Below are 22,296 nucleotides of genomic sequence, written 5' to 3' on the forward strand. Positions count from 1 at the left end.
CACCTGTGCCTGAGCCAGCCCAGATGCTGCAGGAATGCGGCTCTGCCACCACCCGATACTGCAGGAATGCCCCGCGGGTGGGGACGGGACGGGGCTGGGGCCCTTCCTGCCTCAGCCCCAGCCCGATCCACGAGCCCCAGCACCCCCAGGCCCCGCATGGAGCTCCCATGCCCCATGCAGCCAGGGACCCTGTGCTTCTGGGGCTGGGCGTCCCACCTGCACGGGCACAGCCTGGCGCCCCGCAGCCCTGGGCTATGGGGCATGGCCTTTTGCCACCTTTCCCCTGGCTGTTGGGCAGAAAAATGGGTAGCTCGGCTGAGGCATATCGAGGGAAGCACCAAGTCAGGCAAACTGCATGGTCATGGGGTGCTTGCATGGTGGCTCAGGCCGCAGCAAGGAGGGCTTTGGGCAGCCCGTGTCCCCCGATGGGTCAGCTGGAGGTGCCCTCGGAGGTGCCCTGCACCAGTGCCATGGCTGAGGCCGCGCTCCAGCCTCCGTGTGCCCGTGCATCGCTGCAGGTTGATGGTCCCGGTCGCTGCCGTGCTTAGCCACCCGCTGTGACACCGCAGAGGCCGGGATGGAGGGGCTTGGGGGAGCGCCCCGGTTCCTGGCCTACCCGCGCACGTTCACGGTGCAAACCGGTGCTGACGCAGTCCTGAAGTGCCAGATCGCGGGTGAGCCCCGGCCCAGCATCCTCTGGGAGAAGGACCGGACGCCCATCGAGCCCTCGGGCCGCTTCCATGTGGAGGCCAGGGGCAACGTGTACAGCCTGCTGGTGTCCCGAGTGACCCCAGAGGACAGCGGGCTCTATGTCTGCAAGGCCAAGAACAATGTTGGCGAGACCTACGCCGCTGCCACGCTCAGAGTGGAAGCCGGGGAGCCCTCGGAGGAGGGGGACCCTGAGAACAAGCCGCCCGTCTTCCTGGTCAGGCCTTCGTCCATGCGGGTGTGCCGAGGGGAGGACGTGACATTCACATGCAGGGTGGCAGGGCGGCCCTGCCTGGCGCTGCACTGGGAGAAGGACGGGCACAAGCTCTCCGACCTCTTTGAGAGCAGCCACTTCTCGGTGGGCAGGGAGCCTGAGGACTGGCACTTCCTGAAGCTCTTCAGCGCGCGGCCCCCGGACAGCGGGGTCTACGTGTGCCGGGCGCGGAGCGGCTCCCAGGAGGCCCTGGCTGCGGCCGTGCTGCTGGTGGAGCCGCTGGAGCCGGGGCGGCTGGAGGAGCAACCCCAGGGGTGCCCCAGGAACGGCCCGGGGCAGGCGCCCCGGCGGGCGGCGCGGAGCGGCGTGCCCGAGGCCTGGGCGCTGCCCCACGGCGAGGTGCCCACCGGCGTGCCGGGCGCCAAGGCCTTCGCCGTCAGCGCGGGGAAACACGCCAAGTTTCGCTGCTACGTGACTGGTAAGCCCAAGCCTGAGATCGTCTGGAAGAAGGACGGGAAGCCCGTCGGCCCCGGGCGCCGGCACCTCATCTACGAGGACAGGGAGGGCTACTTCATCCTCAAGGTGCTGTACTGCAAGCCCCAGGACCAGGGGCTGTACATCTGCACTGCCTCCAACACGGCCGGCCAGACCCTCAGCGCTGTGCAGCTCCACGTGAAGGGTAGGTACCGTGCCCTGCAAGCGCAGGGGCAGCAGGGGCCGGGGAACACAGAGGCACCTGTGGGGTAGGGGCCTCTTGTGCAGGCCACAGTGGGGCCAGGAGCAGCTGTGGGGTGCCCCAGGTCTGGCAGCTCCTGCAGTTGTCCCCCTTGCTCCTCTCTTGCTGCAAGCAGAATGGTGACGTTTGTGGAGGCTGCATGTGCCGGGCTGCGAGCAGGGAGAGGGCGCGATGTGCTGGTGACAAATTCCCCGTCAAGCACAGAGCGGCTTTGGCGGGGAGCCTTGCAGGGCACGGCGCCAAGTGTCTGCGCTGGCGGCAGCCCTGTCCTGCTGGCAAAGCCTGCACGGGGCTGCCTCCCCAGCTGGGGACACCGAGGGTGGCACGGCGCCCGGCACTGACCTGCACCCAGCTGGGGCCGTGCGCCCCCCCAACAGGCTGCACTGAGATGCCTGCATACATCCCTGCATGCATCCCTGCATGCATGCCTGCATGCCCGCATCCCCAAAGATGCGCTGTCTCCACATGTTGGCTGCACCTGGCTTTGCTGACCCACGCTGTGTTTAAATTGCTTCCCAGGACAGTGCCCGTCACACGCAGCAGGGGCTTTTGCAGTGCAATGAAATGTAATGAAGGGGCTGGCTGAGGACATGGGGCTGCCTGAGGCTTGCAGTGAGAGGGGGCAGAGAGCAGGAGTCTGCCCATGCCTCCTGCCCAGGACTTGCTCTGGTGCTAACACCAGGGTTTGCTGTTATTGCAAGCAGGCAGAGCCTTGCAGGCAGGGAGAGGTGGCAAGGGGAGGAGGCCAAGCCAAGGCATGTGGGTGCCTTCCTCAGCACCCGTCTCTCTCCCGGTTCCAGAGCACCGCGTGCGCTTCCAGGTGCCGCTGGCGGATGTGGAGGTGCAGGAGCGGGAGGACGCCGTGCTGGAGTGCCACGTCCCGCTGGAGAGCATCCCCACCGCCTGGTACCTGGAGGACAAGGAGCTGCAGCCCAGCCACAAGTACGTCATGGAGGAGCAAGGCGCGCTGCGGCGCCTGACCATCCGCGACGCCCGCACCGACGACGATGGCATCTACCTCTGCCAGATGAAGGACAAGGGCCGCAGCATCGCTGAGGTCTCCGTGCGAGGTGGGGCAAGCCCAGCTCCCCTAGCTCTACCTTTCCTCCTCCTGATCAGGCAGCTCCCTGCTGCTCCCAGCACCTGCCTCCCCATCTCATCCGCGTGCCTCCACGTGCCTGCTGCTTCCCCACCCGAGACCCCTTCCAGCCCTTGCTCCCCAAACACCCTCACCCGACCCCTTTCTCAGGGATGATCGTAAAGAGGTTGCCGCGGAAGCTGGACATCATGGAGGGGGAGAACGCGGCTTTCTGCGTGGAGACGCGGGAGGCGGTGGAGGGGATCTGCTGGAACCGCAACGGGCAGGAGCTGCAGGAGTCGTCCCGCACGGTGCTGAAGAGCTTCGGCAGGACGCACCTCCTGGTACTGGTGCACGTCACCCGCGAGGAGGCGGGCGTCATCTCCTTTGCCGTGGGCGAGTCTCAGACATCCTCCCAGCTCCGCGTCAAGTGTAAGCCCCTGAGCGGTCCTGTGTCCTCCCTCCTCCACGTTCACCAGGGGCTGACATGGGGGAGAGCTGGGACGGGCACCCACTGCACTGGGGACGTGATGGTGGTGATTGCTCTTTGGGGCATGAGGCCATTAGCAGGGCCCTTGCTCTTGTGCCTTGCTGCTCTGGTGCAAGGCTCTTGCCGAGCTGATGCTCTCAAGCGTGAGCAGCCTCTGTCATCAGAGAGAGGATCCCCATGGCAGAGATTGCACAGCCCCCTACTCCTCCCTTTTCCTGTCTCGCTCCCTGGCTCGGAGCCTGACTTGCAGCCTCCAAGCAGGAAATGCCGACTGTGGGTTGCAGGTGTGAAGCGCGACCCTCCGAGCAGCCCGGTGGCGGCCAGGATGAGCACGGAGCACAGCAACGCGGCGCTGCTGACGTGGTGCCCCGCGCCCGACGTGCACCACCGCCCCGCCAGCAGCTACGTGCTGGAGCGGCAGGAGCTCAGCAGCAGCGAGTGGGTGCACTGCCTCACCACCGACCTGGCCAGCCTGGTGGAGGTGCTGGGCGACAGCGTGCCCTGCGAGGCCGACTACCGCTTCCGCGTCTGCGCCGTCAACAAGTACGGCAGGAGTGGGCCTGTGGAATTCCCTGGCTCCGTGCATCTCGGTGAGGGCTCCAACCCCCTATGGGTCATGCGTTTTCCTTTGGCCCTCTTTGGGCCTCCCAGGCTGGGCTGGGACCTGGTTTTCCTTAGGGACCGGTTGAGACAGGCTGGACCAGCCCTCAATTTGCCTTCAGGACCAGCCTGTGGGCTCCAGGTTCCCCAGCTGCCAGGTTCCCCAGTCAGCACAGAGCATGTGCTTCAACTGCACATCCCAGAACACTCCCAAGCAACTCTTCTTCCCAGGAGAGAATGGGATGGCACCGTGCCTTGGTCCCAGGACCTGCAGTGCATTTTTCTCCTTGCACTATCCTAGCTGATGGGTCCTAGATGCTTGTGGAGGCTGGGCAGGGGCAGCAGGCACCCAAGGGAAGTGCACTTGTAGGGTCTGCTGGCCCCTGGCACATGCCATGGCTATGGGGCTGAGTCCTGCCCTGCTCCAGTCCCAGCAGCTCGCCTGGAGAGAGGCCTGCAGGACGCGCGGGTGCGGGATGGCGAGGATGCCCACTTCTCCCTGGAGCTCTCTGCCTCAGTGCGGGGCGCCTGGTTCCTGAATGGCACGAGGCTGGGCGACGACGAGGGGGCGAGCGGCCGGTACTGCGTGCAGCACTGCAAAACGGAGCACTCCCTGCTGATCCGCGGAGCGCGGCGGGAGGAGAGCGGAGCCCAGGTCACCTTTGTGTCCGGCAGCATTCGGGACTCAGCCACGCTACAGGTGCAAGGTGAGTGTGGCTGGGGGCAGGCAAGGAGAACAGCGGCGGTGCAGGATGCTGCAGGGCTTGGGGTCACCTCTTCCAATGTGAGGGATACCTGGGCTTTTTGCTACATCCGGCATCCCTTCCTTAGAGACAAATCAGGAGTACGAGGTGGAGGAGCAGCTTCTCACGTGCTGTTGCCTCCTAGCCCAAGGTTGGGGAGCACTGGCTTTCTGCAAGAGCAGCTTTGCTCCTTGAAGCTGGACCTGCAGAGCACAAAGCACTTCTAAGCCCCGGGGCTGCAGGCCCTGGAAGATCTGTGCAGACCTTGGGCACGTAATCATTTACAATCCAGGGACTGCAGCAAGGCTGTTCCTTATCTGCCTGGCCTGGCTAGGATGCCTCTGCCCTCAGGCCAAGGCGCATCTCCATTGGGTTGGGCTGTCCTGGTACCACAGCCATGGCCCAGGAGCTCGTGTCTTTTAGCGCTGAGTATAGGCCAGGGATGCAACATGCACCCCTGTTCCGTGGTAGAGATGGACTAATGCTTAACTCCAGGTAATGCTGAGCAGAGCAGCTGCCAGGTGGTGAGCAGGGCAGGGCAGCACCTAGGGGCATCCAGCAGCACCGTGGTGATGGGCTATGGTGGGAGCATTGCTCACTGTCCCCATACCCTGCTGACACCTGTCCAGCCAGGATCTGAGGAGCTCTCCCAGCTTCCCAGGTGCCTTTCTCACCGCTCTGTGCTGCCTCTCAGCCCCGCAGGCGCACATCGCCCCGGTGCCCGAGGCCCAGCGCCTCCGGAAGCAGCCGGCGGGTCTGCCCGTGCTCCTGGAGTGCGAGGTGTCCCCGCCGGGCGCCCCCGTCCGCTGGCTCAAGGACGGGGAGGCCGTGCCCCTGGACGACGTTATTGCGGTGCAGGAGGAGGGCTGCGTGCGCAGGCTGCTCGTCCGCTCTGCCGGGCCCTCCGACAGTGGCATATACACGTGTGACGCTGGGGACGAAGCCGTGAGCTTCGTGGTGACGGTGACAGGTGAGCTGGGGACTGCACGCGGGAGCTTCGGCCCTGTGTTCTGTACTACGTGAGCAGGAGTTGGGGGCTGGTAAAGCCCCCCCAGCCTCCTCTTCTCCTGTCCCCGCAGAGGCGCCGGTGCGGGTGGTCAGCTCCAACGAGGACGCCGCGCACGCCTACATGGCCGGGCAGCGCGTGCTGCTCTGGTGCGAGCTGTCGCGCGCGGACGCCCCGGTGCGCTGGTACAGGGACGGGCTGGAGCTGGAGGCGAGCGAGAGCCTTGTGCTGGAGCGCGAGGGGCCGCGGTGCCGCCTGCTGCTGCCCTGCGCCCGGCCCCAGGACACGGCCGAGTTTGTCTGCGATGCCGGTGGTGATTCCGCCTTCTACAACATCACGGTGGCAGGTTGGTGCCCACCCGCAGGGGCTTCCCTCTGCTGCTCGGCCCTGGCCTGGCCCTGTGCCATGTAGGGCAGCGAGACAGTGGCAGGTCGGTGGGTGGCAGGTCACGAAGGGCTTGAGGGGAATCTTCTCATGGGCATTGGGCTGCGAGGGCAGGGTGAGTCCCTGCCTGCTCAGAGGGAGGGTTATGGGGTGCTCAGCAGGCGGAGTGGGAAGTGCCGACCACGGGAGCGTCTCTGCCTGCCTGTCTGCTCTCAATGCTGCAGCGTCCAGCTGCTCTCTCCTTCCTGCCCCCCTGCAGCCCCTGGGACCATCTCCCATCTGCTGCATTTCTGCCCTTCCCTGGCCTCCTTCCTGCTGTCTCCGCGCTCTCCTGTTCACTCCTTGTCTTTCTGCATTATCGTGACTTGCCTCTTCTGCCCCTTGGTGCTCTGGGTGCTCCTCCAGACCACATGTTACTTAAACTCATCACCTGGTACCTTCCACCCTGCCTCTGCCATGACCCAGTTTGGGCCACACTGCCTTCTGCCCTTCTGCCTCCCACCTCTCCCTGGAGATGAGCTACAGGCAGCAGGATCCCTGTTTAGGCGCTGTGTTGAGGCTTCAGGGCTTGGCACCTAGGTCTGCAGGGTGGGAGGGATGGGGACACGATGGCTGGGGGTGTGTGAGGAGGGTCCCAGCACAGCGTGGGGCAGTGGTTGCCCTCTTGATATCCTTGTGGGTGGGACAGGCCCGCTGTGCCTGGTGTGGCCTGTGCCGAAGGAGAAAGGGCCAGAGGCCCAGGTTTCACATGGGAGCAGTCCTCACCGGCGCACAGCAGGGCTCAGCCGGGCGAGCATCCGCACAGCAGTGGGGCTTTGCTTTGCCACGCTTAGCAGGGCAGCAGGCAGCTCCCTCCTAGTGCCCAGGCCTCGCTGGTGGGTGCTGAGCACCTCCATGCTGGGTGACGCTTGCTGGACCCCTCGGCTGCCCAGCAAACAGGACCCGTGCACTCCTAAAAACAGCGGGCATTGGCATCCGCCACGGAGTGCCCGGCACCTGGTGTGGGGTGACTCACTATTGGGCATCGCTCTGATGGACAGCGTTAATTGCTGACCTAAAAATTAGCGGTTGCCTGGATACCAATGATTTGGTTGTGTTTACTGCGGGCGGACAACAGCAGGCAGCGACTTTGGCCCATCGCGAAGCTGCTGTTAGCGTCGCTGCATAGCAGCACAGGCGGAAAACGATAGCGAAAAATGAAAATGACCAAAAGACTTCCTGTGGCTGGCCCCAAAACCCACAAGCGCAGGGAGCTACACGTGGCAGGAATCCAGCCTGGTCAAAAGGTGAAGTGACTGCGGTGACAGAAGCTCTCCGCCGTGCTCACGTGCGGCTAGCGCAGAATGCAGGGGAGGTAATCGCAGAGGATGTAAGGGCGGAAATGCCATGAGTAACACAAGATGCTAGAAGAATCAGTAAAATAGTAATTGCCCAGAGATTTAAGAAAGAAGGGCCTTGAATGTGATAGAGTGAGAATCACCATCGGGAGGGATGGGTTGTAGCCTCCTCCCTGCACAGGGGTGATCAGCAGTGGCCCTCAGGCTTTGGAGATGGCCGGGAGGCAGTGTCCGTCCCGTGGCAGCGCACAGGCGTGGAAAGTTCTGCATCTGTAACATAAGAGGGGGGAAGCACCATCTGCTGAAGTTCAGTATTTCAGCTTAGCAGCTTTGCATAACTTAGGCTGAAGAGACTTAAAGAGCCTGACTCAGTTGGTTCAGGGCTCGGTCACCGGGGAAGGGCTAATAGCGTAATCGGCAGCAGGCAGCGTGCTGTGAGCTGACGGTGACAGAAGGCTTAAATGAGGACTTCTCTGACACAATTTCAGGTTTGGCAGATAAAAGCAGTGCTGTTGATATGGCATGCCTGGATTTCTCCAGGCATCTGAGTTATCCCCGTCACAGGCTGGTGCAATGCACAAGTCCAGCTGCCTAAAGTCCGGCCATCCCCGAATGCCTCTGGGTTTTCCGGCAGCTGCTGCGTGTTTTGACTCTGTTGGAGCCATTGATGGGGCTGGAGCAGAGCAGCGGGGCTGACCAGGGCCTCACGCGCTGCGTCTTTCGCTCAAGGCTTTCCCTGGGCTCTCTCAGCACCTCGAAGGAGGCAGATCGGCCCCAAAATTTCATTGTTCCTCTGTCCATTACATCAGAGACTTCTACGGGTGGGGATATTTTTCCATTTATGTCCCTATGCAGGAGCTCCCAGACTGTCTCACTCAGGCAGGCCAAACCACGGGCTTTCCTCTGCACTTCCCAGGGGTTAAAAGCACCCGGTTGTCTCATGGGGCAAGGGAACAGAGATGCTGAAAGCCTCTCCTGGTCCTGCAATGTTGGACTCAGGACATCAAGCAGGAGGTTGAGGGCTCCAGAGTCAATATTCCCAGCTCTATTTCAGTGTTTTGATTGCTCTTACCAGGCCCACTTAAGGAACTTTGCAGTATTTGCTCAATAAATTGGACAGATACAGACTCAGCACGATTCATATTAAACACTACAGACTGGCTGGTTGCCTGCTCTTAAATGCTGTTGTTCTGCAATGTTTGCACTGAGCACTGGAAAAAAACTAAAACTCACAGAGGAAGTTTGCAAGCTTCCTGCCCAGCGTGGGGCAGAGCCCTGGACTCTGCTCGGTGATTTATGGTGAGGCTCAAAGCAAGATGTGTCCCCACGCTGGCACCCGGGTGGGCAGAGAGGCGAGGGAGCTCCCTGGCATAGCTGGGCCGGGGCAGCCCAACAGCCGGAGTTTTGCAAGTCGTAGGTTAGGTGGTGCTTTTTAGGCTTAAAAATGAAGGAATCTGTGAAGCCGCTGTGCCACACCGGGGTCTGCCACGCAGACAGCAGTTGCGGGTTTGGCACGGCAGCCCATGCTGCGCCTCTCTCCCCGCAGAGGCGCCGGTGCGGGTGGTCGGCTCCAACGAGGACGCCGCGCACGCCTACACGGCCGGGCAGCGCGTGCTGCTCTGGTGCGAGCTGTCGCGTGCGGACGCCCCGGTGCGCTGGTACAGGGACGGGCTGGAGCTGGAGGCGAGCGAGAGCCTCGTGCTGGAGCGCGAGGGGCCGCGGTGCCGCCTGCTGCTGCCCTGCGCCCGGCCCCAGGACACGGCCGAGTTTGTCTGCGATGCCGGTGGTGATTCCGCCTTCTACAACATCACGGTGGCAGGTTGGTGCCCACCCGCAGGGGCTTCCCTCTGCTGCTTGGCCCTGGCCTGGCCCTGTGCCACGCAGGGCAGCGAGACAGTGGCAGCCAAGTGATGAGGCTCTCGGTGCTCTCAGCCCCACCAGTGCACATGGCCCCGGTGCCCGAGGGCCAGCGCTGCCGTGCGCTGCTGGAGGGGCAGCCCCTGCTCCTGGAGTGCGACGTGTCCCCGCCGGACGCCCCCGTCCGCTGGCTCAAGGATGGGGAGCCCGTGGTCCCAGACGAGGCCCTCGCTCTCCAGTCAGAGGGGTGCACACGGAGGCTGATGATCCGCTCGGTGGGGCTGTCGGACGCGGGGACGTTCACCTGCGATGCCGGGGAAGCCGCTGCGAGCTTTGCCGTGGCTGTGAGCGGTGAGCTGGGCCTGGGGCTGGGTGTGTGTCCTTGCACCAGGCTGTGCTGAGAGGTGGCTTTGGGGTCACCATCCCTTTGGCGTCACACAGAGCCCCGTGTGTCCCCGCAGAGGCGCCGGTGCGGGTGGTCGACTCCAACGAGGAGGCCGCGCACGCCTACACGGCCGGGCAGCGCGTGCTGCTCTGGTGCGAGCTGTCACATGCAGACACCCCCGTGCACTGGTACAAGGACGGGCTGGAGCTGGAGGCGAGCGAGAGCCTYGTGCTGGAGCGCGAGGGGCCGCGGTGCCGCCTGCTGCTGCCCTGCGCCCGGCCCCAGGACACGGCCGAGTTCCTCTGCAAAGCGGGAGACGCTTCTGCCTCCTACAACATCACGGTGGCAGGTTGGTGCGGTGGCTTTTCCCGCCGGCCAGCTCTGCTCGGGGCATTCTCCAGTGCTGCCTCGCTGCCTCCCTGCCCTTAGCGGCACTGGGGGGAATGGGTGGTTGGCCCAGCAGGTCTCATCTCATCTCACCCCGGCAGAGCCACGCGTGAGGATCCTGCAGCCGCCGCAGCGCTCGCTGGTGCTGCCAGTGCTAACGCTGGCACGTGTGGAGCTGCGGTGCGAACTCTCTGTGCCGGACGCTCCCGTGCGCTGGTTCAAGGACGGGCTGGAGGTGGATGAGGGCGACAACCTGCTGTTGCTGGCGGAGGGGGCCCAGCGCTGCCTCGTCATCCCGAAGGCCGGCGTGGAGGACGCGGGCGAGTACATTTGTGAGAGCAGGGATGAGGCTGTCTCCTTTGACGTCCAGGTGTCAGGTAAGTGGCTATTGGCCCCACCTGGGGTCCCGGGTGCGGGGCTTTCCCTGCAGGGGCTGGGGAACTCGCTCTGGCTGCTCCCTGACTGACTGTGGGGCTGCTGCTCAGTCGTCACCACATCCCTTCTGCAGCAGGAAAAGGCAGAGCTAAACCCTGTGCCACTTGCCTCCACATCCAGACAGCCTGCAGGCTGCAAGGAAAGGCCCTGTGCTCGGGCAGGATGTGCTGGCTCCCTGCCTGAGTGCTGTGCTTGCCATGTGCAGGGCTCTCCACAGCCTCTCTGCCTGCATGTGGTCACACATGCTACAGGCAGCCCAAGAGCAGCTCATGCCCTGCTCCCTGAGTGCTCTTTCCGTGCCCACCTGCTGGTGTGTGGGTTCGGTGCCACTCAGGGTGGTACTCACTTTGGGTTAAGGTGTCCCCTGTGCTGTATTTCCCCCATGCTGCTCTGCACGGGGGCCACATTCCCCTTGCAGAGCTGCCCGTGAAGATCCTGCAGCCGCGGAGACCTCCCCCGGTGGTGAAAGCCTCGCCGGGCGAGACGGTGACGCTGGCCTGCGAGCTGTCCCGTGCCGATGCGCCCGTGCGCTGGGCCAAGGAGGGCGTCACGCTGGAGGCGGGCGGCAGCCTGGTGCTGGAGGAGGAGGGTGCCCAGCGGCGCCTGCTCATCCCCGCCGCACGAGCGGAGCACTCTGGAAAATACGTGTGCGACGCCGCCGATGACGCGGTGACCTTCACTGTCCAAGTGTCAGGTGAGCCGGGGCTGGGGGACAGCCTGGGGGACAGGTGCCGGGGGTGCAGACCCAAGAGCCTGGCGAAGGGGGTGCCCTGTAGCTCCCTTGCCATGAGTAGTGCCGTGTGGACCGGTCTCCATGGGATGGCTCCTGCCCAGAGCCAAACCTTGCACAAGGCACAACCCAGCGTGCAGTTAACAGCAGCTCTGGTGCTGCCAGACCCGCCAGTCAGGATACTGGAGAGGGACGCTCTGCCCACCCGCCGGCACTGCCGAGCCCTGGAGGACCTGGTGCTGGAGGTGCAGCTCTCACAGGCCCACGGGGAGCTCAAGTGGTACAAGGATGGGGAGAAGCTGCAGGACACGGGGCGCGTGCGGCTGGAGGAGAACGGCGCGCGCCGCTCGCTCGTCGTCCTGGGCGCCACGCGCAGGGATGCCGGCGAGTATCTCTGCGACACTGGTGATGACAGTGTCATCTTCTGTGTCACCGTGGAAGGTGAGCGGTGCTCTCCTCTCTGCCTGCATGCAGCCGGAGAGGTCCCAGGATCCCTGGCTTGTGCAAGGGTTGCCCAAGGCTGCGCTGTGTTTCAGTAGATGCAGAGTGGTGCATGCAGGGCTGGGACAGGGAGCAGCGCGGCACGCTCTGAAAACCCATGCACTGCCCAGCATGGGAAAGATCCAGAAAGGATCCAGCCATTGCAGCAGGACCACCCATGGGTGCACAGGGCACCTGGTGGGGGAAAGGGAATGAGATGAGCAGCAATAGGAACAGACATGTGGCGTTTTCCCTCTCACCAGCCTTGCAACGCTGTCCTGCAGCCAGACCTGGCTCTGGCAGCTCAAGGGTGAAGCCAAGAGTTGTCTTGCTCTGCAGGGCAGGGTTTGTCCTTCCTTTACCCCCAAAATGGAGGCTGGCGTTTGGGGCTTCTCTCCCTACACCTCTGGGCTGGGCAGTACCTCCTTGCTACTGCAGTGACAGCCCTTCTCTCCGGCCCCCAGAGCCGCCGGTGACCATCGTGGGGAACACGGGTGCCACGGAGCACCGCTGCCTGGTGGCCGGGGAGGACCTGGTGCTGGCCTGCAAGCTGTCGCGGCCCGATGCCGCCGTGCGCTGGCTGCGGGACGGCCAGGAGGTGCAGCCCAGCGAGCGGCTCCGCGTGCAGGCACGGGGGGCTCTCCGGGAGCTCACCATCCTCGGGGCGCAGCCGGGCGACTCAGGCTGCTACGTCTGCGACGCTGCCAGTGACCGCATGGTGACGAGCGTGGAGGTGTCAGGTGAGAGGGCTGGAGACCCATTGTAGGGAGCAGGCTGTCCTCCCCTCGCTCCGGCTTCCTGTGGGCACCCGTAGCGGGGACGCCAAACCCCAGATGCCCCGGCAGCTCCCGAGCCCGCAGCGGAGCAGCTGCTGCGCCCAGTGCGGCGCAGGGAGGGGACGCGGCCGCCGCGCAGCCCCGTCTCGCAGGAGCCGCGGGCTGAGGCGAGACACATACCTCCTGCCTCCCCCGGCAGGCCCCGCTAAATTTATCCTTGGCCGACTCCCAGGCGCCTCTCCTCCCGCGGCGGCCGCCAAGGGCTGAGCTCGGCCTAGCCCTTTATCAGACGGGGAGAAAGGGCTGTGCGGGGCGGGTGTCCCAGCGAGCCCCAAAGCCGGGCTCCTGCAGCTGGGCTCCGGAGCGATACGGGAGGACGGGCTCGGCAGCATCCATACCGGGGCCCCTCCGCACGGGCACCCCGACCAGTCTGCACTGCCGCCCCACGGTACCCCAGAGCCAGCCCCACAGCTGGTCCCACCGACCCCCTGCACCCCACAGCCCTGGCTCCTGCCCCGCAGCCAGTGCCGTGGTGCTTGCGCATGGCTGCTGAGTCCTGCCTGTGCCCGCTCTGTGCTACAGCCCAGCCCGTGCGCATCGTGAACAAGGAGGAGGCCCGGAGCCCCGTGGAGGTGCAGGAGGGGGACAGCGTGACGCTGGTGGCCCGGCTGTGCCCGGAGGGGGCGGCCGCGCAGTGGCGCAAGGACGGGCGGCCGCTGCGCTCGGGCGGGCGGCTGCTGGTGTGCAGCGAGGGCGCCGCGCGCAGCCTCACCATCAGGCAGGCGGAGCTGGGCGACGGCGGGCGCTTCCTCTGCGACGCGGGCGACGACGAGGTGCACTTCACGCTGCGCGTGACAGGTGAGCCCCGCGCGGCCGCCCCCAGCCCCTCGCCCGCCCGCGCCGCCGCTCAGCCCCTCTGCCCTGCCCCAGAGGCGCCCGTGCTCTTCGTGAACAAGCAGGAGCAGCCGGAGAAGCTGCTGGTGCTGGAGGGCAGCAGCGCGGTGCTCTCTGCCGTGGTGTCCAAGGAGGCGGCGCCCGTCAGCTGGCTGGGCCCGCGGCAGCCCGTGGAGGCCGGCGAGCGCTGCGAGCTGCGGCGCGAGGGCCGCGTGCACAGCCTGGTGCTGAGCAACGTGGGCAAGGAGGACGCCGGCCTCTACACCTGCCGCTCCCGCCACGACCACATGCAGTTCGATGTGCGCGTCAAGGGTGAGCGTGGGGCCGGGGGCCGTGCCTGGGGAGGGCCGTGGTGTTCGGGGCTGCGCACCCACCCGTGGGCCTGCGTGCTGCTGCAGAGCTGCTGGTGAAGTTCCTGCGGGGCCTGGCGGACGTGCACGCGCACGAGGGCGAGACGGTGGTGCTGTGGTGCGAGCTGTGCAAGGCCAAGGGCGACGTGGTGTGGCTGAAGGACGGGCGCCGGCTGAGCCCCGCGGCGCGGCGGCAGATCAAGGCGGAGGGCCGAGAGCGCTCGCTGGTGCTGAGCAACGTGGGGCCCCAGGACGCCGGCGAATACTGCTGCGAGTCTAACGACGACCGGACGCTGGCGACGCTGACGGTGCAGGGTGAGCCCCTCGTGCTGGGGATCTGCGGCGCCAGAACTAGCCCTGTCCTGTGGGGCAGAGAGGGGACGGGGAAGGCGAGTGCCCCGTGCCCTCGATGGCTGGACTCACAGTGGTGCAGCACGGGGCATGGCCATGCACCCTCACGCCCCACTTTTAGTCCCTAGGGTGGTGGAGATCATTGCGGAGCTGCACAACCTCACGGTGCTGGAGGGGGAGGACGCCACCTTCAAGTGCGTGGTGTCCCCCGAAGACGTGGCCTTGACGTGGCAGCTCAACGGCCAGGCTGTGGCCCCCTGCGAGCGGCTGCTGGTGGCGAGGACAGGGCTGTGTCACAGCCTCACCATCCGGCAGTGCCAGCTGGCTGACGCGGCCACCGTGACGGCCAACGCGGAGGGGCTGGTGAGCACGGCCCGGCTCAGCGTGCAAGGTGGGTGGCGAAGCTGGTGGGGCCTGGTGCGCAGCGGCTGCGGCCGGCGCGGGGCCAGACGGTGACGCCGCACGTGGGCCTCGCAGAGGCGCAGGTGATGTTCGTGCGGCGGCTGCAGGACGTGGCCGCGGAGGAGCAGCAGGACGCGTGCCTGGAGGTGGAGGTGAGCCACGAGGCCGCCGAGGTGCAGTGGTTGAAGCAGGGCGTCCTCCTGCAGCCCGGCGGCAAGTACGAGCTGCGCGAGTCGGGGCGCCGGCGCACGCTCACCATCCGCAGCCTCAGCCCCGCCGACCGCGGTACCTACCGCTGCGAGACACTGCACGACCGCACGCAGGCCAAGCTGTGCGTGGAGCGTGAGTATCCGCACGGCACCGGTACGGCCAGCGCGGCAAGCAGGACCCTGGCAAAGGGAGGTGCCACAAACCTGGGCACCTGGCAGCCTCCGCGGCCGGGGAGCAGGACCCCAGCAGTGGACATGAGTCCCTGTCCCTCACAGCGCGCAAGGTGTCGATCCAGACCCCACTAGCAGATGTGGAGACCTTTGAGAAGGAGACAGCCACCTTCCACCTGGAGCTGTCGCACGCCGACGTGCCGGGCGTCTGGACACGAGATGGCATCCGGGTGAAGCCGAGCGGCACGTGCCGGATCAGCGCGGCCGGCCGTGCGCACAGCCTCACGCTGCAGCGGCTCACGCTGGAGGACTCGGGCACTGTGGCCTTCAGCACCAACAGCCTGCGCTGCAGCGCCCGCCTGCTCGTGCGGGGTACGGTCACCAGCAGGAGGGATGTGGGGGGCTTGTGTGGCCCCATGGCCCCAAGCAGACACACCTGGCCCCGCTCGCTGCCCTTGCGGTGCCGAGGTGCATCGCTGCCAAACCGTTCTGCCCTGTGTCCTCTCCCCACAGAGCCACCAGTCACTATAGTGAAGGCTCCGCAGGACCTTGGGGTGCTGGAGACGGGCACTGCCACCTTCGAGTGCGAGCTGTCTCGCCCCGGCGCCGAGGTGAAGTGGTGCAAGGTGAGAGCTCAGCCCTGCACCATGCCCAGGGCTGCCGGGCCCGTGAGGTTCCCTGACCGCGTGCTCCCGGGCGCAGGACGGGGTGGAGCTGCGGCCCGGGCCCCGCTGCCGCATCTACTCGGCGGGCCGGCGGCGGCTGCTGCAGCTCAGCGCCTGCGAGCTGGCTGATGCCGGCGTCTACACCTGCAACGCGGGCGACTGCCAGGCCTCGGCCACCCTGCGTGTCCACGGTATGGCGGGGCCCACATCAGCCCTCCAGCTGCGGCGGGTAAACAGAGCCCACGGGCGCCCTGCAGCCTCTGGCTGGTGCTTGTGCCAGCGTCTCCCTGCCCCTTTGCTGCCCTGGGGACCCACACACCGTGACTCTCCTGCCGCTCCCAGGTGGCATCTCGAGTCATTCCCGTGCGTGGGAGCCACGGGCTGGGCCCCCGCCTGCCCCCCAGCCCCTGCCCCCGTGTCCCGCAGAGCGCCAGGTCTGCATCGTGCAGGAGCTGCAGGACGCCTGCGTGCAGGAGAACGACAACGCCGTCTTCACGTGCGAGGCGTCGCACGGGGACGTCAAGGGCGAGTGGTTCCGGGACGGCGAGAAAATCAAGGTCACCAGCACGGTGAAGATACGGCAAGAAGGTGAGTACTCGGCTGAGCCGTGCGCTCGGTGTGGGGAAGGGGTAAACTGAGGCGAAGCGAAGGCAGAGCCGGAGCTTGTGTGGCACAGGCTGCAGGGCCGACTGGGCAAAGGGGGCCCCCCTGCCCACCCCATCCCACCCCAGCCGCTGCCCCCCTTGCAGGGACCAAGCACTTCCTGCTCCTCTGCGGCGTGCGCCCCGAGGACGCAGGGCTCATCCGCTTCGAGGCCAAGGCGGCCGTCTCGGAGGCCAGGCTGCGGGTGGAAGGTAACGGCGGGGGGCACCTTGCGGCCATGGGTGCTGTGTGCCGGCCCCGTGCCGCTCACGGCCCCGCGCCCCAGCACTGCCCATCCGCATTGTGAAGCCGCTGCGGGACAAGACGGTGCTGGCGCGGCACAAGGCCACGCTGGAGTGCACCGTGTCGCACGCCCGCGGCCGCGTGCGCTGGTTCCGCGGGGACACTGAGATCTTCGCCGGGGACAAGTACGAGATCTGCAACCTGGACTGCTACCGCACACTCATCATCCACCACGTGGGCCCCGAGGACGAGGACACGTACACGTGCGACGCCCTGGACGACCGCTCCAGCGCGCGCCTCCTCGTGGAGGGTGAGGCGCGGGCCGCGCGGCGGCGCGGGGCCGGCGGGGCCAGGCCGTGACGGTGCCGCGGTGCCTTGCAGCCGAGGGCGTGCAGGTGCTGCGCGGGCTGCGCAGCGTGGAGGTGGTGGCGCCGGGCGAGGCCCGCTTCGAGTGCGAGGTGTCGGGCGCGCTGCCCCGCGCGCCCCAGTGGAGCCTCAACGGCGAGGAGCTGCGGGCCGGCGCGCACGTGAGCATGGAGAGCCAGGGCCGCGTGCACCGGCTGACGCTGCACGCCACGGCCGCCGGCATGAGCGGCGTGGTCAGGGTGTGCCTCGGGCCGGCGCGCTCCAAGGCGCAGCTCACCGTGCGAGGTGCGTGGGCGGCCCCGGGGGGCCGGAGCTGCTTGCAAGGGCCGGCTTTCCCCCGGGTGTGGGGTGCAGGGGCTGTCCCTGCCCCGGATGGCTCCAGCTTTGGGGCTCTCCCTGCTCCCTGACGCCGCTCTCCCTGCAGGGAGCTAGGAGCGTTGAGGCAGTGGCCAGAGGCCCGACAGAAGCTGGAACGGGAAGATGCGGCAGCATCCCACGGGACACAGGGATGCGGCCAGGGCGCCCTGCTCCCGTTGCAGCCACAGGGCTCTGCATTAAACACCCTTTCTTTTTTCCCAATGTGGCTTCTTGCACCTTGAGTGGCTGTTTGGAGTGCAGGGCTGGCACCCACTGCGCTGCCCAGCCTGGGGAAGCGGTGGGTGCCCCCTGGGTGCAGCCCACGGGAAGGGGTCTTGGGGAGGAAGGTCCCTGGGGTCCCGCTGCACCGGCGCCTGCCCCCGCGCGGTCCCACCCCACAGCGCGCAGGCAGCGCCGGCTCCGAAAGGCTCTTTACTGTGTGGCCGCGGCCTCCGCAGCGTTTGGCACATGTACAAAAGAGACGGCGAGGGGAGGCTGGCTGCGCTGCAGGGCCGGGGGCACGGGGCACACGCGGGCAGTGCCGGGCGGCGGGAGCCCCGCGGTGGCCGCGACGCCCCGGCCCGGCCGCCCCACTGAGCGCGGCTCCCCGCCTGGCCCCGGGCAAGGAAAGGGCCTGTCCCGGCGCGACGTCCTGGCTCGCTCCGTAATAAATTAATACAAATCACAGCAAGAGAAATATATACAAGGCGGGAGCCTCTGCCCGCAGCCGTGCTCTGGGCAGGGGCTCCTGCCCTGCCCCACAGACGTGCAGCCCCGGCCAGAGGCTCAGCCATGCCCCAGGTTCCCCCCGTCCACTATAAAATCCAGTCGCCAGCAAAACAGCGACGGCCTCGGACGCCACGGGAGTGCCCCACATCCCTGAGGCAGCCCAGCCTCTGCCCGCAGCCGGCCCCAGTGCCCTGCATCCCACTGCAAAAGAGGGGCTTGAAGGGGCCCCAGGCACGTGGCGCTGGCAGGGGCCAGGCCAGCCCTCGGGCAGGGGCTCCGTTTGCTGGGCGAGCAGGAGCCCGCCGGGCCTCCTCCCTGCGGCAGCAGCCCTGCCCCTGCACCGGGAAGGGCCCTGGGAAGGGCCAGTCCTTCCCTGCGTCTGCCCTGCAGCAGCCCTGGCTCAGCGCAGGGAAAGCGGGGAGCAAGGCGAGCGGCTCGGCGCGGCAGGGAGGTGCCCGGGCACACGAGATGGGAAGCAGGGGAGCTGCCTGGAGAGGGGCTGGGAGCTGCTGGCGGCCAGGGCTGGGATGGGGACACACATGCGGGGGGGATCAGTGCAGGGCCAAGGGCTTGGGGACCCACTTGTTGCACAAGGGACATGGGGCACAGGCACTTGGGGAGTTGTTGTGGGGTGCCATGGGGTGGGGGCAGGCATGGGGAGGGCTCTCAGGGAAGCGGGCACGGATGTAGGGACGGAGATGGGGCGGGATAGACATGCCCGGGCTGTGGGGAAGCAGGTGGGGCTCAGGGAGTCCCGGGGCGCCTGTGGACCCCCACCCAGCAGAGCTGCTCACGCCACGCTCCATGAGTCCGTGTGTCCCCAGTCCTTGGGCTGCCTCCTTGCCAGGGTGTTGCCCCAGCACCTCTGGCTCCACTGGAGTCCTGGGTTTGCCTGGCCGAGTCTCGTGATCCCCCAGCTAGGGCCTCCATCCACAGCCCCCGCAGCCCTTAGCTGCACGTGGCCGTCCGAGGCCGAGGAAACAGCCCCCCCGTGTCCGCGGGGCTCCGTCGGAGCGGGCTGGGGTGCTGGTGTCGCTCGAGGTCACTGGCTTGGGTTATACCCGCACGGCGGGGCCAGAGCCCGTGGTGAGGGGCACAGTGGAGCTGCAGTCATAGTCCAGGTCCACCACGGCGTGGGAGCTGGCGATGAGGCTGTTCAGGGACGGCCCCGTCTGCCGCTCGCGGAAACTCTGGATGTAGCTCTGATGGAGAGAGGAGAGGGAGGTGAGAGGGGCCTGCTCCCAGTGTCCTCCATCCCATCCTATCCCATCCCACCGTGCACAGCACGGCCCAGCACAGGGGCCAGTGCGCCCGCCAGCACCCAGCCACCCGAGCCACGTGGCGTTTGCAAAGGTGGCCTTTGCAAAGGGGCAAACTGCACGGGGCCCACTGCAGCTGTGCCCGTGCCGGAGCCACGCTGGCACAGCTCTGCCCACCCTGCCACACCGCGCCGCGGCGCCCGCGCAGAGGAGGGGGGGCCGGCGGAGGCGCGGCGAGATCTCTACCCTGGGCGCGGGACTCACGGGGGAGAGCACGTCCCCATCGAAGCGGCGCACGGGGTTGGGCTTGCGGCGGTAGGCGGGCTCGGGCGGGTGCGCCTTGTGCTGGTGCGGCGGCGGGTGGTGGGGTCTCCGCTTCTTCTTCTTCTCCTTGCGGTCCTCCCGCTGCTTGATGCGCATGAGCTGCACGCGCCGCTGCTGCCGGCTGATGATCACTGCGGAGCGGAGGGGCCGTGAGCCGGCTCCGCGGCCGGGGGCTGACGTGCTGCCCATGCCCGTGCCCCGCTCCTCCCATCACCCATGGGCCCAGGGTGCCCCAGCACTAACTCCCTTGCAGCACCTTTGCAAGCCGAGCATGCAAAGCCAAGCCTGAGAAAGCCTGACCGAGCGCCAAACCCCCCAGTTCCTGCCCCCAGGGACACCCCACACCCCGTCCATCTCCCCTGAGCCCCCGGCCCCGCGCACCTTCCGTGTGGGAGTAGCCTTCAGCTGTGACCTTCCACTGCACCAGGACGCCCAGCGTGGTGAGCAGCGGCCAGACGCCCAGGATGACCCAGCTGTACCAGCACACGGGGCGAGCGGGGGCCACCTTGATGCGCTCGTAGATGTACTGCACCAGCAGGAAGAGCTCGATGAAGTAGTCGACGGTGACGGTCATGATGGCGCTGCCGAAGACGGCGGTGGAGAGCGTGGTGAAGAAGCGCTGCCACTGCAGGGTGAGCACGGCGAAGAGCATCCCCACGCCCAGCAGCAGCGCGATGGGGATCCACACCGTGGGCGGGTGGTAGAACTGCTCCATCACCACCAGCGTGGCCACGGCCAGCAAGAGCCCCAGCAGCAGCCCCACCATGAAGAGGCCGACGCTGCGCACCAGCATGGTGACCAGCCCGCACAGCACCCCGATGCCCAGCCCGATGCCCACCGAGGCCTCCACGCTCAGCTGCGTGTCTAGCACCCGCTCCTTGTAGCACAGCATGAAGATGATGATGGAGCCGAACATCAGCCCCGTCAGGAACATGACGGCCTTGAAGCAGCGGTAGCCTGCGGAGAGACGGTGACAGGCTGTGCCCAGGAAGGACGTGGTGCCCAAGGAGGGCATGGCCAGCCTTGTGCCACAGGATCTCTGATTGAGAGGGTGAATGCGACACTTCCCAGCCCCGGTGACACTCTCCTCACTGCCAAGCCGGCAAGAAACGGTTCCCTTTGGGCGGGTTTGGAGACGGGACCCATCTCCCCCTGCCCTCCCTCCCACACCCGCTTGCCCACCAGCCTCTCCCAGCGCTGCCGGCGCCTGGCCTGGCTCACCGAAGAAGCAGTAGATGATCCCGAAGAGGCAGCACATGGCGCACACCACGGAGGGCACCACTTGGTAGCGCCGCTCGATCTCCTGCTGGCAGTCGTGTGCCCACTCCTGGCCCGTGTCGTGCGGCAGCAGCTGGAAACGCAGTGTCTGCACGGGTGCAGTCATGGCTCTGGGGGCTCCCGCCAAGGGCCTCACAACCTCCGCTCCGGCCCCATGGCTTGTGGGCAAAGCTGCGCTCCAGGACCTGCTCCAGCTGCGGAGGACGGGACAAGTGGGACAGAGGCACCGGGCAGCCCTGAGCTGCAGCCGCCCCGGCCCAGAGACACTCTAAAGCCAAGGGATGCAGCACCCGGTGCTGGGAAAACCCACCCTGGCTCTGGCACTACCCAGGCGGGCAGAAAGGCAACGGGGCAAGAGCCTCGTGTGACATCGGCCTCGCAGCCTGCGGAGCCGAAAGGGAATTCTGAAGGATCCCTGTCCCGGGCAGCCCCTTCCATCCGCAGGGATCTTTCCTGCTGGACGCTGGGCCTCACTGCGTGTCTGCAGCTTCCCTGTCCTGCCCCTGGCTCTCACGCCTCCCGTCTGTCCTCTGCCAGATTAGAGAGACTTCTACTACCTGGTATTTTCTGCCCATGAAGTAATTAGACTCTGTAATTAAGTCACCCCTCAATCTGCTATTTTTATAGGCTAAACAGATTGAGCTCTTACAGCTTACACTCCAAGGCATCCTTTCCAATCCTCTAATCATATTCCCGGCTATTTTTCATGCCCACTCGGGCTCCCAGCGCCCATGTGCAGGGCGGGCGGCCGGGCTGGCCGCAGGCTGGCGGGAAGCAGCCCTCGCCACCCCGCGCGCTCCGCTGGCTCCGAGCCCGGCTCTCGCAGCAGCGCCCGCCCGTGGGAACGAGGCCCCCCTATCCCGTCCCGGGACACGGAGGGCAGAGCCTCCTGCAAACCCTGACCCAGCTCAAACCCCAATTAACTCCGCTGTCTCCCCGCTCCGAGCGGGAGGCTCTTCCAGCCTCCCTTTGTTCCCGCGCTTCATTTCCAGGCACAGTTTGTTTAGGATGGGCTTGTTGTGACCAGCTGTCCCCATGCCAGCGTTCTCATTCCAACTGCCGCATTAAAGCAGCCAGTTCAGGGCTTAGCCCTGGTCCCAAAACCAGACAGAGCACCAGGGATTACCAGGGAAGGGGCAGGAAGGAGGGAGGATCTACCCAGACCCGTCTTGGGCAGGGGCAGCGGTCCCCGCATGTCCCCAGCGTCTGTGTGGCCCCGGCCTTGGCATGTCCCCAGCCTCCACATGTCCCTCCAAGCACTGCTTGCTCATGACTCCCTGTTCCAGGCCCAGGGATCTCGGCCTGTTCTCCCCGGGCAGCTCCACCTCACGGGCCATGTGTCCAGCAGCACCCTGCGGGTGCCCAACAGGGAGCTGAGACAGCGCAGGGTGAGTGTGAGTGCGGCAGTCTCCAGCTCCTCCCAGCCTTCCCGCCTCCAGCCTCCCCTGGTCCACTGGCAGGAGGAAAACGCATCCCGGGCAGGCCGGGACAATCCCCGTGGAGCAGCACCCAGGACGGCCTCGCAGCACCTGATCCCGGCAGCCAGGGCAGGCCGGCGTTGGGCGCCCAGGGCAGGGTGAGCGCTGGGGCCTGGGCCTCCGCAGCCCCGGCACGAGCCCCTTAAGCAGGCTTGGACTTTACCCGGCGAGCGCGGCAGCGGGCGCAGCAGCGGGGCCGGGCAGCGAGCGGCGCTCGGCCGGGCGCGCTCCA

General features: G+C 66.5%; 2 protein-coding genes across 2 annotated transcripts; one reads left to right on the forward strand and one right to left on the reverse strand.

Moving 5' to 3' along the window:
• Positions 1 to 577: 577 nt before the first annotated feature.
• OBSL1 (obscurin like 1) lies at positions 578 to 17,071 on the forward strand. Its single transcript, XM_026039162.1, has 26 exons — positions 578 to 1,601; positions 2,459 to 2,728; positions 2,908 to 3,168; positions 3,511 to 3,816; positions 4,255 to 4,533; positions 5,264 to 5,539; positions 5,649 to 5,921; positions 8,843 to 9,115; positions 9,615 to 9,887; positions 10,027 to 10,302; positions 10,779 to 11,054; positions 11,256 to 11,531; positions 11,990 to 12,310; positions 12,929 to 13,204; positions 13,277 to 13,552; positions 13,639 to 13,905; positions 14,063 to 14,332; positions 14,419 to 14,685; positions 14,829 to 15,095; positions 15,237 to 15,349; positions 15,426 to 15,579; positions 15,815 to 15,976; positions 16,138 to 16,242; positions 16,317 to 16,583; positions 16,655 to 16,924; positions 17,064 to 17,071. The coding sequence occupies exons 1-26, from the start codon at positions 578 to 580 to the stop codon at positions 17,069 to 17,071; spliced, it is 7,086 nt and encodes a 2,361-aa protein (XP_025894947.1).
• Positions 17,072 to 18,426: 1,355 nt separating this feature from the next.
• On the reverse strand, positions 18,427 to 20,754 carry TMEM198 (transmembrane protein 198). Its single transcript, XM_026052439.1, has 4 exons — positions 20,530 to 20,754; positions 19,690 to 20,265; positions 19,249 to 19,439; positions 18,427 to 18,927 (listed from the first exon to the last, which is right to left on the reverse strand). The coding sequence occupies exons 1-4, from the start codon at positions 20,690 to 20,692 to the stop codon at positions 18,781 to 18,783; spliced, it is 1,077 nt and encodes a 358-aa protein (XP_025908224.1). The 5' UTR covers positions 20,693 to 20,754; the 3' UTR covers positions 18,427 to 18,780.
• Positions 20,755 to 22,296: the final 1,542 nt, after the last annotated feature.

The sequence above is a fragment of the Nothoprocta perdicaria genome, unplaced genomic scaffold (genome assembly GCF_003342845.1).
Source record: "Nothoprocta perdicaria isolate Ctin4 unplaced genomic scaffold, notPer1 scaffold_0, whole genome shotgun sequence".
In the NCBI taxonomy this organism is placed as follows: Eukaryota; Metazoa; Chordata; class Aves; order Tinamiformes; family Tinamidae; genus Nothoprocta; species Nothoprocta perdicaria.